Source organism: Charadrius vociferus, unplaced genomic scaffold (assembly GCF_000708025.1).
Source record: "Charadrius vociferus isolate BGI_N301 unplaced genomic scaffold, ASM70802v2 scaffold195, whole genome shotgun sequence".
Lineage (NCBI taxonomy): Eukaryota > Metazoa > Chordata > Aves > Charadriiformes > Charadriidae > Charadrius > Charadrius vociferus.
Genome location: NW_009648539.1, coordinates 3,102,383 through 3,116,969, shown reverse-complemented (window position 1 = coordinate 3,116,969; position 14,587 = coordinate 3,102,383). Strand labels below are relative to the sequence as shown.

Below are 14,587 nucleotides of genomic sequence, written 5' to 3'. Positions count from 1 at the left end.
AATGTCTAGTTTGTATCACAACTTAGTTCCAAACATGTGATTGACCAGGATTTTGAATAGTGTCATGGATGACTTACATATACAGGGTAAACAATACCAGTTTGAATACATGAGTTCTTTTAAATTTGTCAATGCTTTTATCGTGTTTGCGTAGAATTTGATACAGTGGCAGCATAAATTGCCCAGGGAAAGAAAAAGAGAACAAAATAAGAGCATTCACTGGACACTAGCTCAGTAAACAAAAGTTTTTATTCCTAACTCTGACTGAAATGTTATGTGACCTTGGGCATGGCACTCTACTCTTTTTTTCTAGTGTTGCTCCTCTTTCTTTTGTCTATTTAGACTGGGTACTGGAGGTGCTAATTAGGACAGCTAGCAAAATGGGGTCCTGATCTCTGTTGTGGCCTCTAGGTGTTGCTATAATACAAATAATTAATCAAAAGGCATGTTTCATAGCGTCCGTAGAGGGAGTTGCCAATTTTTGTCAGAGCCATGCTTAATTTTATACAATTAAACGTCCTCTCTGCAACATAACCGAAATTTTAGCTTTGTATATCGGACAAATGAACCTGCATGTGAAAAGTGAAGGTAGGAAAGCTATGCAAAGAGATTTGACTCACCTCCAGTTAAAGTTGCACATTTTGGGGTGCGATGCTGCCTGCCACCTGTCCAAGGATGGTCTCTACTAGAGGAACACGCTATCATATTCCTGACTCAGCCCAACCTTCCCCCATGCCAGAGTCAATCATTGGGCATCACATCCTTTGGAAGGACTCTGCCACTGATGTGGTTTAGAAGTGCATAAGGCACACATAAGGACACAAGTGCAGGTGATCTAGATCAGGACACAGTTCTGTTCCCGTGTCTAAGGACACAACTTACGGCCCCTGAAGTAGCTGAGATACTTGTGAGTTTAGTGAGGATAAGCTTTTTCTTGTAGGGTGAAAATTCAGACGCTGGGGCGGGTTGGTCACAAGGTCTGCATGTTTTGCCTAACAGGGGACTATCCTACAAAACACATTGCCGTTCTTGTTAAGGATTTTAAGATTTTTAGTTTAATTTTTAAAATAAGGCATAGGAAAAAAGCAACAAATAATTTGGAAGAGCTGGAGCAACCTTTTGTTTTGTCATATTTCAAAAGAAGGAGCTGCCAATCCTGCAGCCTGCCACAGCATACCATTTGATGTAACCTCCAGCCGAGCAGTTCCTGCAGAAGAACAGCTCTCGCGGAGGTGTGCCGGAGCCATCGGTACTTATGGCAATATCCGGAATAGCGGCAGATGCCTCTCAAAACTGCATTTGTAGAAAACGCAGTTGTAGCCAAACAGTTTTCTCTGGCAGGGGATAAGAGATCCCTCCTACAAAGCAAAGTAAGGAAAGGATCTGGATACACATTTAAAGAAAATGCTGCAGGTGCCTTCTGGGGCAGTGTCTTACCAGGATTTACTGACACAAAGGGGCAGAAGAGGGGATCAGAGCTCTGTCCTCTTTCTAGCCAAACATAGGTGCAATATGGGACTGCAAGCCCTAGAGCCATCCCCTCCCTCCCTTGTGGCCATCATCATTTGTGAGTTAATTACAATCCCTTCCTGGCATGGAGGAGAAGCAGAGTGAGGGGCAGGTAGTCTCTCTGCTCTGGTCTGTATGTAGTTCAGCCTCTGGGACGACCATGGTCCAACTCTCAATACCTAATTGAGATTGTGTAACCAGATACTGCAGGTCTTATTGTACTTATATAAAAGCTATTTTAATCAAAAGACTAGCCATTAAATTGCCAGTGTTCTTAAGCATGCTTCACCAATTTTTCCACTTTTAAGACTCAAGTAGACAATTTTTTTTAATGTTTTATAAAGGATAAAAAATTCACATCAGATTTTAACAGAATTAAGCATACTTATTCAACACACATGGGGCCTCTGAAAAAAATGTTATTCAATTTAATAATTTTAATTTACATTGTATATGTACAAGAGCATTTCTTTCAACCCACAGGTTAACACCACAAAAAAAAAAAAAAGAAAGAAAAAAGAAAAAGGAAAAACCTACTGCGGTTAGCGGAGTGAAGAAACTCTTGAAACACTGTTGTCTGAAATAAAAGCAAGGCACTCTCCCTTAACACCTGATATATTCCTGAATTCTGCCTAGACAAAGGCATGTTCACACTGAGAGAGCTCTAAGAAAAGTAGTAGATTTATTCTGCGTTAAGTCTTTCTTTTACCACTGTGACCTGTCACTGGTTGTACTGTAGGATGAATCTGTGTACTGCAGTTGACATGAAGGACAATTCCACAGATGACGGGATTTGGGAGAGTATCACAGTTAAGACTATCTATGGAAGACTGGAGGACACTGGCTATGTGAAATCTCACACGGGGCTCTGGACCTGCTACCTCCCACTCACATTCCACTTAATAAATAAACCTTGCTCAACAAAAAAGCAGTTTTACTGTACTATGCTGATTCGCCTGAAAATTCTTCGTAAGGGCCCACTCGCAAGAAGCACCTGCAAGCCCTCATCTGGCTGGTGCTCAGCACCTGGCAGGATTTGTCCCTAGATAAAAGTAATTTCTCGAGGGACCTTGTGTCTTACACAAGGAGACGAAAATAAACATACTTTTGGATTTTGTGTCTGTATGTTTTTGTATGCGCACATGTGTGTGAGTGTATATATATATACGTATATATATATATATTCAGTATATACAAAAGCAAATTCAGTCAAAATATATTTGTCTTGCTGGTCAGGCTTGTTACAGCAACCTACAAGAAACATTAGCTTCTCTGATATTTAATTATGCTATTATGTTTGCACATAAGCTTAAAAGTCAATACAAAAAGCAATACTTTTCCAAATATTATCTGCAGGTAAACCGGAAATATTAACTATAGTGATTAGAAGTCTGTTTCCCTATTGACACTACTATAAATCTTGATATAAGAATAATTTTTTCATAAAAGCACATCCAAACATAGTAAGTGATAAAATACCAGATTACTATTTGAAAACCATACAGTGACTCGATATCTGGGTTATCCTTTGCAGCAATTAGGCAATTCATTTGGCATCTGTTTGATTGTATAATTTAATTTCCATATAAACAGCATAGTTTAAAAAAAGACAAAAGCTAGAATGTTTAAAGCTAACAAAAGATACAGTGACATCAGGTTGACATTCAAAAATTTCCTTAGCAAAATGACCAACAAAATTTTGACTTAATACAGTGCATATAAAGTTTCTTAGAACTAAACTTTTTAAATATTATTTGAATTTAGCAAAACATGAGCAAGATTTTAATATCAAAGTGCTAAACAGTACTGCCTTAGAAGTCACTGCAAATAAACTGTAAAATAACTCTGCTTGTGATTTGACAGGTATTTTATATACAAATGGTTAATAAAAAGACACGCGCACACACACACGCACACAAATATAGGTATATACATATATATATACACATTATATATATGTATATAGTTTTCCAACTGGTGTATCTGAGTCAGTGTGAACACCCCATTTAGTTATCATGTGTAACAGGGCTCCCATGAGCTGGCAGTCATTGCAATAAATACAGGCAAAGCCATTACAATATACCATGCATACAAACATTTATACAAATAAGGACACTATGCAACAAATTATTTCATATTAATATGGCATCAACAGTATAAACATACAAAAAGGAGTACGAACACGGAATGTTTAAACGCAGCCCACTATATCCTTCCTAGCACTTACATTCATACTATTTTACAAGACTTGCTTGTTCTTGAAAACCATCTTCTGTCCGTTTACTAACTAGTCGCTTACGTTAGAAGTCTAGAACTGAACTATCCCTGATGCTGACCCTGTATGCTCCAGTCACTACTTACTCGGATTTCCTTAGCTGAGGAACAACTGAGCCACAATTGCTCCCGTGTCTTCCACATACATTTGTCAATAAGTCGCGCTACATGGAATCAAGTTTGGAAAACTCTGTCAGGTAAGTTAGTGCATGTAATTTTCTCACTTGATTTCTTCTGTTTGTTTTCATAGTAAAATAAATTAGTTAATAAACGAGACTTAGTAAGACAGCACTTTAAAAAATTGCACTTGAACATGGGAGCTAACAGCCATTGTCATTTTGCTATATTTGATTGGTATGAAATGTTCAATTGAATGTACTTTGCTAAAAAAGTGAATTTTTGTTTAGATTGTGCTGATGTATGTGCCCTTGATGCAGGAAGTATGCTAAAGGTATCCTCACAAAACACATACTACCCTGGCAAACAACTATTTGCTGTTCTTGTTTTCAAACACAGCTTCTACAATTTTACTCCTCATATGCCATGAGGTGTTAAACAACAGATTTGAAACAGTCATGTTAACCTTTTACTGCTGCTGGGATAGCATTGTCCAAAAGTGCCATATTAGCCATTTAAAAAAACCCAAATCACACAAAAGAAAACAAAGAACACAACCCCAAACCAGTAAGCCAGTAAGTTTCAGGCCTCAGGTTGTAAGGACAAAGCGCCAGAAAAGACCTCATTTTAGACTTGGAGCTGCTTTTCTGTTAAGTGAGAGCAGAAATGTTAGCTGTAAGTCCCGATCCGTTTGCCTGCTCTGGTGGGCATTTGCCTTTCTGGAGGGTGGTTTGACTCAGAAGGGTAAGGTGTCCAGAAACAGCCTGTCGATAATGGAAGGGGCTGGCACCAAATCTTCCAGTTTCAGGTAAAAGATGCGCTGCAGTCCCAGTGTGCAGAGAGAACGCAAGTCAGCCAGAACACCCAGTACCTTCGGCTCTGCAGACTCAAGCGGTTGTCCTTTATTTTGGCAACTGAAAGTTAAGTGATCTTTCAAACTGCTTGTGATCTTGTTGCATAGCTCTTCCACTTTCTTTGGTTCTTTTAATCCATGTCGTTCTGCAAAGCGAGGGAAAAAGCACATCAGCATCCCTACCACAATTTGAGAGAATTAGTTTGCTTTGGTGTAACCCAAATCCATTCTCTGGTACTCAACGCAAAAAAATGCTTTGAAAATATAAGATTTCTCAGAACAGTTGGGGTTATACCATGTCAGTTAACCTTTCTGCCACTCAGAATAAGAAACAGCAAGCGCCCTTTTCTCTTTCACTGCTAAAATAGGTGGCAGAGACAGTCAACTATGATTGAAATTCTAGCACAAGGAGCCCAAGCATCCTCTGTATCGTGCATAATTTTCGTGATATGAGACAGAATTAATTGGGTGATTTTCCAGCAAAACTATCACAGGAGGTGTTTTGGAGATTTCCGTGCTTCCCCACCAGTTGTGAATGCTCAATAACTATGGCAACCATTATTTATTCAGTGAATTCAAGTGGCGATCGATATCCTTAGCCAGCTCCATCAGCGCCAGGCCCAGAATTCCACCAGGAATTTGCAGACACTCTTATAAGGAACTAAAGGCACCTTACCACCCTTTGTTATTTTGATCAGCTGCTGCTTTTTAGTTTATTCATCTTTAAAAGGTCTAAGATAAAAGAAGCCTGGAAGTTAACTATTTTGCTTTGAGTAAGCAATGCCTAAAGCAAGAAGGCAGCTGTGTTATCCATTGCCAAAACCTCAGCATTCCTAAAAGGAAGGGGAGCTGGGGTTTGTCCCCCTTCAAATAGCCTTTTAAAATGCTACAACCACGTTAAACATATCCACAGTTCTTTAAGCATAAGTAGAACGAATCAGATTTGTGATTCATTAAAAGCAGGCTCTTTACTGGTACATGTGCTGTGTGCTATCAAGATTTAGTGGATAAATTCATATAATATTTCAGAACAAATAATCCTGTGATGTTTCGATTTGCCTTCAACTTTGAAATTCACAGGTAAGTAAGAACTTGCTTAACCGCAAAGTCGTAATCATTTACACATGAAATAGAATAATACCGGATAGGACAACCTAAGAAAATGCTGGTTAAACTAATTTTAACCAACTAGACGTATAAAAACAGTGACAGCAATGGATGAGGAGTAATTCTGGCAGTTCTCATTTCTGATACATTTGAAGTTGTCTGCCTTCCCTGGCCCTCTCCCCCACCCCTGGCAGTCACGTGCCATATTGTGCCCACTACACCCGAGTCTTGTTCCTCTACTCCAGGACGAGCAGGCAATAGATACTTTCCCTGTCCCTCCCCTACTGAACTGTGAGAAGAGGACAGTTTTCTTTACTTCCAGAAGCAGGCGTGATGTCTGCGCAAGGCGCAGTGGTGCCTTGCCCAGGCATGTGGATGTAAACTCCCCGCTGCCTCCCTTTACCGCCTGTTTTGGCTACATGTTCCTGACAAACCAATAAAACAGATGGGATTCAATGAAGGCAGTCAGAAATGTCGAGGTCTGATTTTCCACTGATGTTCACCCATTTTACACTTTTTTTCAACTTTATTTACTCAGGCAGAGCTAGCTCCTGAGGAACACTAGTTTGGGATCAGAATGAGAGATGTGCAGACGTGTACATCTCTGGCCAGAAGCTACTGTGCTCTGTCATTTAAGTACCATCAATCTGCCCTATTGCTTCAGAGCAACACTCATCCAAGCAGTAACATCTGCTTCAGACATCTTTTTCACCTTGCAGGAATTAAAAACCCTAGGTATTCTAAGTAAGTGCTTTGTTTACATTAAAACACGAGGAGTCAATGAATATTTAAAGCCTTTCCAGTAAATGGTGTATAACGTAATTATGTAAGCCTTAACTATACAGGTCACTGAGAGTAAATACTTAGGCAGATTCTGCCATTAAAAATCTTGGCAGATAAATATTTTATACAGATTTGAAAAGCTGTAGGGTGAGGTTTTTTACTACCAGCCTACTGAGAGAATCTGCAGGACATTAAATTAATCTTGCAGTCTTTGAAGAGTTCTCATCTTTTAATCTGTTATGAGGTCGTTTCCTGGCTGTGTAAGTGAAGATATCTGTATAGATCTAGGGAGCTGAAATATTAGAATGGATCTAAAACCTGGCTACAAATTAGCAGAGCAAATTTTTAAACCAGTGCCTCAGTAGGTGTGTACCTTGCTGCAGAGTATGGAAAATTATCTCTGGCTCTGGGGAGCACACAGCAACGTTGTTAACATTTCCAGCCAGAACTAAACAGTCTTTGTCTCACACTGACAAGTTCAGAAGGTTTCATGAACGTATCGTGTTTTTGGTGGCTAGCCATGAAACATACAGATGCAAAACACAGTATGTGCAAAGATTATAATACTAGTAGCCTTACATTAAATAACAAAATCATGGAAATTCAAAATTAAGAGATATTTCGTCCTTAAGCCACTCTCTGGTACTACAATGTTAAAGCAGTCTCCGATAAACCAGGCTGTTCTCTCCTGCATGAATTGCCATACAGTGGCCTTTGCTACTTGCAAATCTTTACAAAGGTAATTCCTCATGACTGGAACTGCCTCACTGGAAGAACGGGTTTTCAGTCTCCAATCCCAAAGGCATCCCTTGTGGACCCATAGAAAGTCAAAGCCATCTATTTGGAAGCCCTTCTGCTAGTAAAGGGCACTGCATGCATTAGTATTGCCATTGCAGTCTCTGGTGTTAGCATCCAACTAGTTTCTGGGGAACGTACCAGTGTAAGAAACAACTCATCTCTTAGGTAGACCTGAGGAGTCTTGGGTCTAATTTACTCAAAGATTTAAATATAATAGTGTCGTGGTTTGGCCCTGACTGGCCACTGAAACGAATGACAGATGCTCTCTGACCTCTCCCTTCAGAGAAGGGAGAGCATCTCCCTTCAGGGAAAGGAGGAAGAGAGAGGAAGAGACTTATGAGTTTAGAAAAGAAACTAAACTACTTTAATGAAAATATTAATAACATAATAAAACGGAAATCATGGAATATATACAGTATATAAAAAAACATATCAAGCTCCCAGGATGACAATCACATCGCCAGCAGGCACTGGGAAAGTCCCAGGCTGGACTCAGCAACAGATGGGAACTGGATGCCGAATCTGGATTCAGGAATGCAGGGACCAGGATCAGAGGCAGACGAACAGACAGAGTCCTCCTTGGACGTCAGCCATTGAAGAAAAGAAGGCTGATCCTTTGATCCCTCAGCTTTTATACTGAGCATGAGGCAGATGGGATGGTATACTGTGTTGGTCAATTTTGGGTCACCTGTCCTGTCCACTCCTCCCCGCAGGTGGGACCTCTCTACGCTTTTCTGCTTCTGACCCTCCAATGGGGCACACAACAAAGTTAGGTGGCCTTGGGTGTTATAGCACTAAGTATAAGCAAGAGCCTCTCGGCATACCATTCCTTGGCATCAACTATAAACACAGGTCTTACCACTTTGGAAGCGGACTACTGTCTTAAAAACACGCCATTAATTTCAGCGAGTTCAGTTAGACAGAAGAGGCTTAGCTGCAAAGTGAAATTACTGAACAGAAAATTGGTTCTGTTTTACCTCAAACCAGGACAAATAATTAGGGTTCAAATAGCAGGAAACACATTTTCTTGCCTTTTCCACATGACCAGTCTCATTTAGGCAAAGAAAGACCCACAGTTTTCTCACTCAACCTAAAAGGAGCAGCGTGAGGCACCTGTGGGAACCACGCATGCTGGCGCTGAAGCCGATGGCTTCTAATCGTTCACCATCTTCCACAGGATGTTCTTATCCACACGGGAATGATAAGGCCAAGATTTAACCCAAGAAGGACAGCTAGTCAAAACCAATAGATTTTCCCTAACTGATTGAGGAGGTGTGTAAATATTATTGTATTCAGACTTTCTTATAATGACAATTAAAAAGGCACTGGGTAAAGTGAATATAGGATTTCTCAGCCATGTGTTTTAGGATATCATTGATTTTTGCAAGAAAAATGGTGATTTATGGCAAAGATGCTCTCCATAAGCCTGTCAAAATGATTCATCGTAAGTCTTGCTTCTAAAACTCTGCAAACTTAGCAGCTCATCCTGGCAAACCAAATGCAGCAAGTTTTTTACACCTTTCTCCTTTCCCCAGCAATCTCAATGTGAGTCTGTGCTATAATTACGCTGATCAGCAAAGACTTGATAGGAAGAAAGTAAAAGAGCAGGAAAACCCGTCACCAGCTGTGCTAGTCCTTCTTTCCCTAATCTCAGACATAGGGTAGGTGATATCAGGACTAGGCAGACTGCGTGCTGCCTTCCTGAGATACATCTCTCAAAGAGGACAAGTATTTCAAAGGCCTTGAGTATCTTAAAGACCCTTGAGCTCTGTGCTCTGTGTCAGGCTGCGTCAGTTTTAGCCTGAATTCGAGTCAGTCCAATCAGAAATGCAACAGATTCACGCTGCAAGCTTAAAATAGGCCTCTTGATTGTCTCGGTTTCAATATAGTTATCTGATTTTCTCTTCCCCCTTCACAATCCTCTTCCCCTTCTATAACTGAAATAAACGTGAGGCTCAGTTGCCTACAGCTTACTGCTTGTCTCCCGGACACTCTGTTATACAGCAAGGTTGCAACTTGGCAGAACCAAGAGTGTCCTCTCCCGTTGCAGTCCAGCCCATATTCATCCTACCTAACTCTCAGGCACTTCAGAAGGGTGCCCAAGCTAGGAGCGCGGATTTCTCGAGCTCCTCCTAACATCAGTGGAAGGATGGGCATTTGTAGAACATGATTACGATTTTAAGTGGAGGAATCATCTTCTGGAGGTGCCCTGTATTCTCCATAAGCTAGCTACCCTAAGTCAGATGAGCTGAATGACTACACAGGACATCATCGTTTGCTCCCTCCTTTAGAAAAACCACAACGTAACACAGAGACTGCTGGCTGCTGTAGGTGGAAGGAGTTCTTGCCTCAGCAAAAGGGTGGGAGGGGAGAAGGAGGAGTGAGTACTTCACTTTGATGCTGACAGTGTTTCCCTCAGCAAAGTAGCGGGGGGAAGGCAGACAATGCAATCTGGAGGATATATATTTATTTTTTTTTATAACTGGCTCTCCTACACTCCTCCAGTCTGCCACCTGCTCGTATGTAGACCCAGCACACGAAGCACCCACTCCAGAGGATCCTGGCAACAGGACTGAAGGGTATCTGCTGCTGAAGAGTAGGTGATCCTCCCTTCCGTAGGGAAGTTTGGACAAATTCATGCTTAGAAGGGAACTGCAGCAGCCAAACCCTTTTCAGCCAGACTGGACTTCTTACTAGGTCTTGGTATGACTGATGGTGCTAAAAATTGTGTTTGTAAACTGCAACAGAAAGCCCAACACAGGAAGACAAACACAAACTCATAATTAATTGAAACCTCACAAGATTCTTCAATGTTCTGGTGCCAGTCTAACAAAGCATTAAGCGTGTGAATAAGCCAAATATATACAGCAGCTCTGGGCTGGTCTATAACACACTTAAAATAAAACATATGCCAAAAGAGCTTGGCTGAATGAGGGCTAGAATGCTCTGTACTCGGCAGCATCCCACTGAGAGTGTCAAGTGGGCAAAACAATAATATTTTGATGTGGATAGAGAAAGGCAGAGGCAGAGAGGAAAAGAGAATCAACAAGAGAGACAGAGAGAGAAAACACTAGCAGTTTTGGAGCAGGCAGAAATTTGAGGCTAAATTAGAGCATGCCCTTGAGATGATCTGCATTGGAGTCTCAATCTTTATATATGACACAAAAACTGTAAAGCAGAGCATTATAAATGGACATTTGGGAAGTTAAGGTAGCATTTTCACAAATAGGCTGAGCTAACATCTGGTCTACTCTGCAAAGCTTCATCATCAACGCTGCCTAGGCCAGTATGGAATGGTTGTGCAGGAGCACTTGAGATCCATGCAACACACGAAACTGATAGAAATCGTCCATGTGGAACTAAGGACAGAACCTGTCCCCAGATGACCAGCATTTTCTTTCCATGTGGGCACTCTTCTTTAGCTCATTAGATCCTACATCCCAACTGAATAAGTGATCCAAAGCAAAAGAACAGGACAGAACTAATTTCTTGCTTTCAGGGGGATGTGGGGTGAGTGTCGTGTGTTGTTTCCTAACTACTTTCTTCTGGCTGATGCTCAGAGCGCCGCTGATGAGCTCTGGAGGAAGTTGTGTCCAGCCCTTCTTAACCAACTGAAGGAAGTAAAAAAAGAGAAGAGAGACAGAGAGAGGAAGATCCTAAAGGAGTACCTTAAAGAAAAAAAGATGTGCTTTGGCATTTCAGAGTTTTAAGTTAACTGTTTGCAAGCTACCCACAATAAACAAGATGTCCCCTCTTTTATTCTGGGTGCTCTTTCAAGCTGATATCCTATCTGAAAGGACTTGAAAATTCAGCAGCAATCTGAAAGGATGCTTTTCATTCTAGGCAACGTACTGCAATTTCCCAGGAAACAAAATAAACAGAAATAGCACCAATATATGGACTCTCTAATGGTTTATACAATGCAAAATACTACAAAATCTTTTTCTGTTTATTTTATGTTGTGCATACCTTTAGTTTTACTCAAAGCATGCAGTGAATTAGCAAGTATTGTGATACTCACTAGGTCTCCTGTCGTTCTCTTCAAAATTACTAAACAGCTTAGTTTATGTATATGCTTATAACCATGCATCCTATGCTGTGACCTGCAGCTGTGGTTGAGATAGGACATGGAGCTTTGCAGCTCCAAACAAGTCAGCAGGGTTAGTTAAAGGGCACTGGAACTACTGGGGCTGTTACTCAGGAGCCAATTTGACACCCCAAAGTGAAAGAACAGCCCTCAGTATCTTGCGACACTGGGAACAGCCAAATGTCTTTTAGCCTCCACGAATTCTTACATTTATTCCTTCTTCCTTCACCAAGAGAGAGATGGTAGTTCTCCCTGTCACTCTTGCAGAACAGAGAGAGAACATGTGAAAGAGAGTAGCAACTTCTCTTATTTTTCTCCTTCAGCAATACTGCCAATGACTAATATACAAGAGGGCTTGTTTTCTAAGAGCACGTCTTTGTTTGGGCTATGGAGAGCACTCACGAAATCAAGAACAAACAGGTCATTATTCCCAGCAGTGTTTTTCTTTACCTGGAGAGACAACTCTTGAATTTGGTGCTACCTAAGATGCTGTACAATATTAAAATAAACTATGACTATTATACAACACTGGGTTGTTGTCTTTTTCTTTGTTTGGTTGAACCACCAAGTCATGAAAAATTGACTAATGCAAAATAAGAACTGGAGCAATTTGTAGAATAATGAAGAAAAATTTTGCTCAAGACAGCATTCCAGTTTTGCAGTGTTGCTAATAAAAGCAAACAACTAGATTCACAAAACAGAGCTTTCCTGCTCTTTCCTATCTTGCAGCCCAATGACATGGATAAACATCTGGGACGTGGGAGATTCATGGTCAGATTCCCTTCCTGATGGAATCAGACCAAAGACTGGGCCTTGGGTCTCCCTCTGAGCACCAGCTTGTCCCCACATCACCATACACAACAGCCATTCTGCAGCTCGTGAAAAATGTCAAATGGCCTCCACACAAAAGACAGTGATACTCAATAGTCGGATATCCTATGTTCCAGGAAAAGGTCACTCTCCCTTGCTCTGACTCACAAGAAGGACTTAAACCAGGCTTTACTAACTACCCATTGCCTCCAGTAGTCCATTACAGAAGAGAAGAGTACCTTCTCCAGAGATAAAGAATGGCACCTGAAACACCCACCTAAATCTAAGCCAAGCCTCAAAACGATGCTTAAAAATGTTCAACAGATTTCAGATTTCCATAATTTTTTATCTTTATTACTTTTTCTCTTTTGGTGGGACCAGCTGAAAATCAGCACGTGGCTTGTCATACTGAAACTGTAGGGAAAAGACAAGAAGCCATTTCTCAGGGTATGTAATACCAGAGGCAAATCTCAAGGCTTTCCTGAATAGAAAATTTCAATATACTGTCACTGAGAAAGTCTCAAAAGAACCCCCCCAACCAGTGTTTTGTGCTTCAGTGCTCTCTTAGCCATAATTACCTGATTTCCTCTTCACATTTTTTTTTTTAATATCGTTCATCATTATACAATACCATCCTTTTTCAGGTGACCAAATTTCTGGCTGAATCCCCAAGTTAGCTAGCTGCCCTTGGAGATCTGAAACCTGTGAATATAAATCACTAGGCACAGGGGCTTCAGTCTAATTTAGATCACATGAAAGTATACTCTGTCCTTAAGAGTGAACCAGCAGAGATACACTGGCCTCATGAAATAAAAGAATAAGCAGAAAACTACATTCATTTTATGCACCATCTCATACAGGTCAGAAAAAATCAAGAAAAGCTTGACAAATATAGAAAACCTTAAAGCTTTTATGGACAGAAATGCTCTCCTTTAAAGGCAACAGTTCCTTCCACTTGTTTAGAAATTTTGGGAAGACCAGCACAATGTAGCCAACTCCTGAAACGGTTGTTATCAAAGAAAGGAAGAAATGTAGGGTGTTATTAATGAAAAGACATTTCTATGAAATATCTTAGGATGACCTGAGTCAGCCATGGACAACTTCAACTCTTTATGTAAGGGCAACCAAACACTGCCTAACTGAACAAAGAATTATCACATTAAAACAGGGCACGGGTTTGAAAGAAGAAAAACTTTTCTTCCTATAGAACAGCTTTTTCTACATTCACATAGAGAGTTTGCAGAGGATCCTATTCATCTACCTGCATTCTCTCAGTCAGTCTTCCCCTCGTCCTTATCAGGAAGACAATGGAGAACAAGCTCCATCTATCTGTGTCTATCTAAAAAAGACATATCTAATATATAGTAAATAACCTAAATCAATGATAGGTGCTATATACATGTGAACATATATGCTTGTATATAAATATATACAGAGAGAGACAGCACCTGTCCTTGATTTTTAGATATATACATGCATACACATACATATGTACATTGTGTATGTATACACACACACATATACCTATATATGTATTTATAATACATCTGTGTAAGTATGCATGAACACATGTCTGTGGATGTTTACGTATAGGAGTGAAAAATAAATTGGGAATGATCTTCCTCACTTCAACATATCACTCACTTTGAAAATTTTTCATACAGAACAAAGCAACCCCAATGAGTTACTCCGGACCAAAGAGTTTTATCAAAGAAACTAGAACCTGGACCTTAATGAACCCTTTCCAACTGCAGAAAAAAATGAACAGAAATTAATTAAAACCTTAAAATACTTTTCTTAAGAAGTAGAGACTTAATGCTGGAACACGTATTCACTAACCCTTCACCCAAGTGCAGGACGCAGGAAGCAAATGCTGAAGGCAAAATCTTGGGCCCACAACTGGCAGATTGGCCAATTTATTTTTTCTGTATCTCCCATTGAGCATTTTATCTCAGTGTTTCCCAAGCATCGTCTTATCCTGGGTAAAATGAAGACTACAACCGATACTGTTGAGTCCACCACTAGCAAACAGGTGGATGCCTGAAATGCAGGAGGAAATCAATATCCATCCCAGTGGAGCTTGCAGCATCCCTGGGAAGATCCAGCTGAAGGCACGCTGCAGCCCTGCCTCACACTGATGACACGGTTGTACCTTTATACTACATGCTTTTCCCAAATGAGTATGAAGCTTTCTGTAGAGATGACTGCTGCTCTGACTTCTGCTGTAGGGTTGTCAGACACCCTTACTC

General features: G+C 40.5%; 1 protein-coding gene across 1 annotated transcript in view; it reads right to left on the bottom strand.

Moving 5' to 3' along the window:
- Nucleotides 1-2,713: 2,713 nt before the first annotated feature.
- NR4A3 (nuclear receptor subfamily 4, group A, member 3) overlaps nt 2,714-14,587 on the bottom strand; it is a 23,738-nt gene continuing 11,864 nt past the window's right edge. Inside the window, exon 7 of the mRNA XM_009885911.1 lies at nt 2,714-4,899. Coding sequence (XP_009884213.1) covers nt 4,637-4,899 — 263 coding nt within the window. The 3' untranslated portion in view covers nt 2,714-4,636. The remainder of the gene's footprint in view (nt 4,900-14,587) is intronic.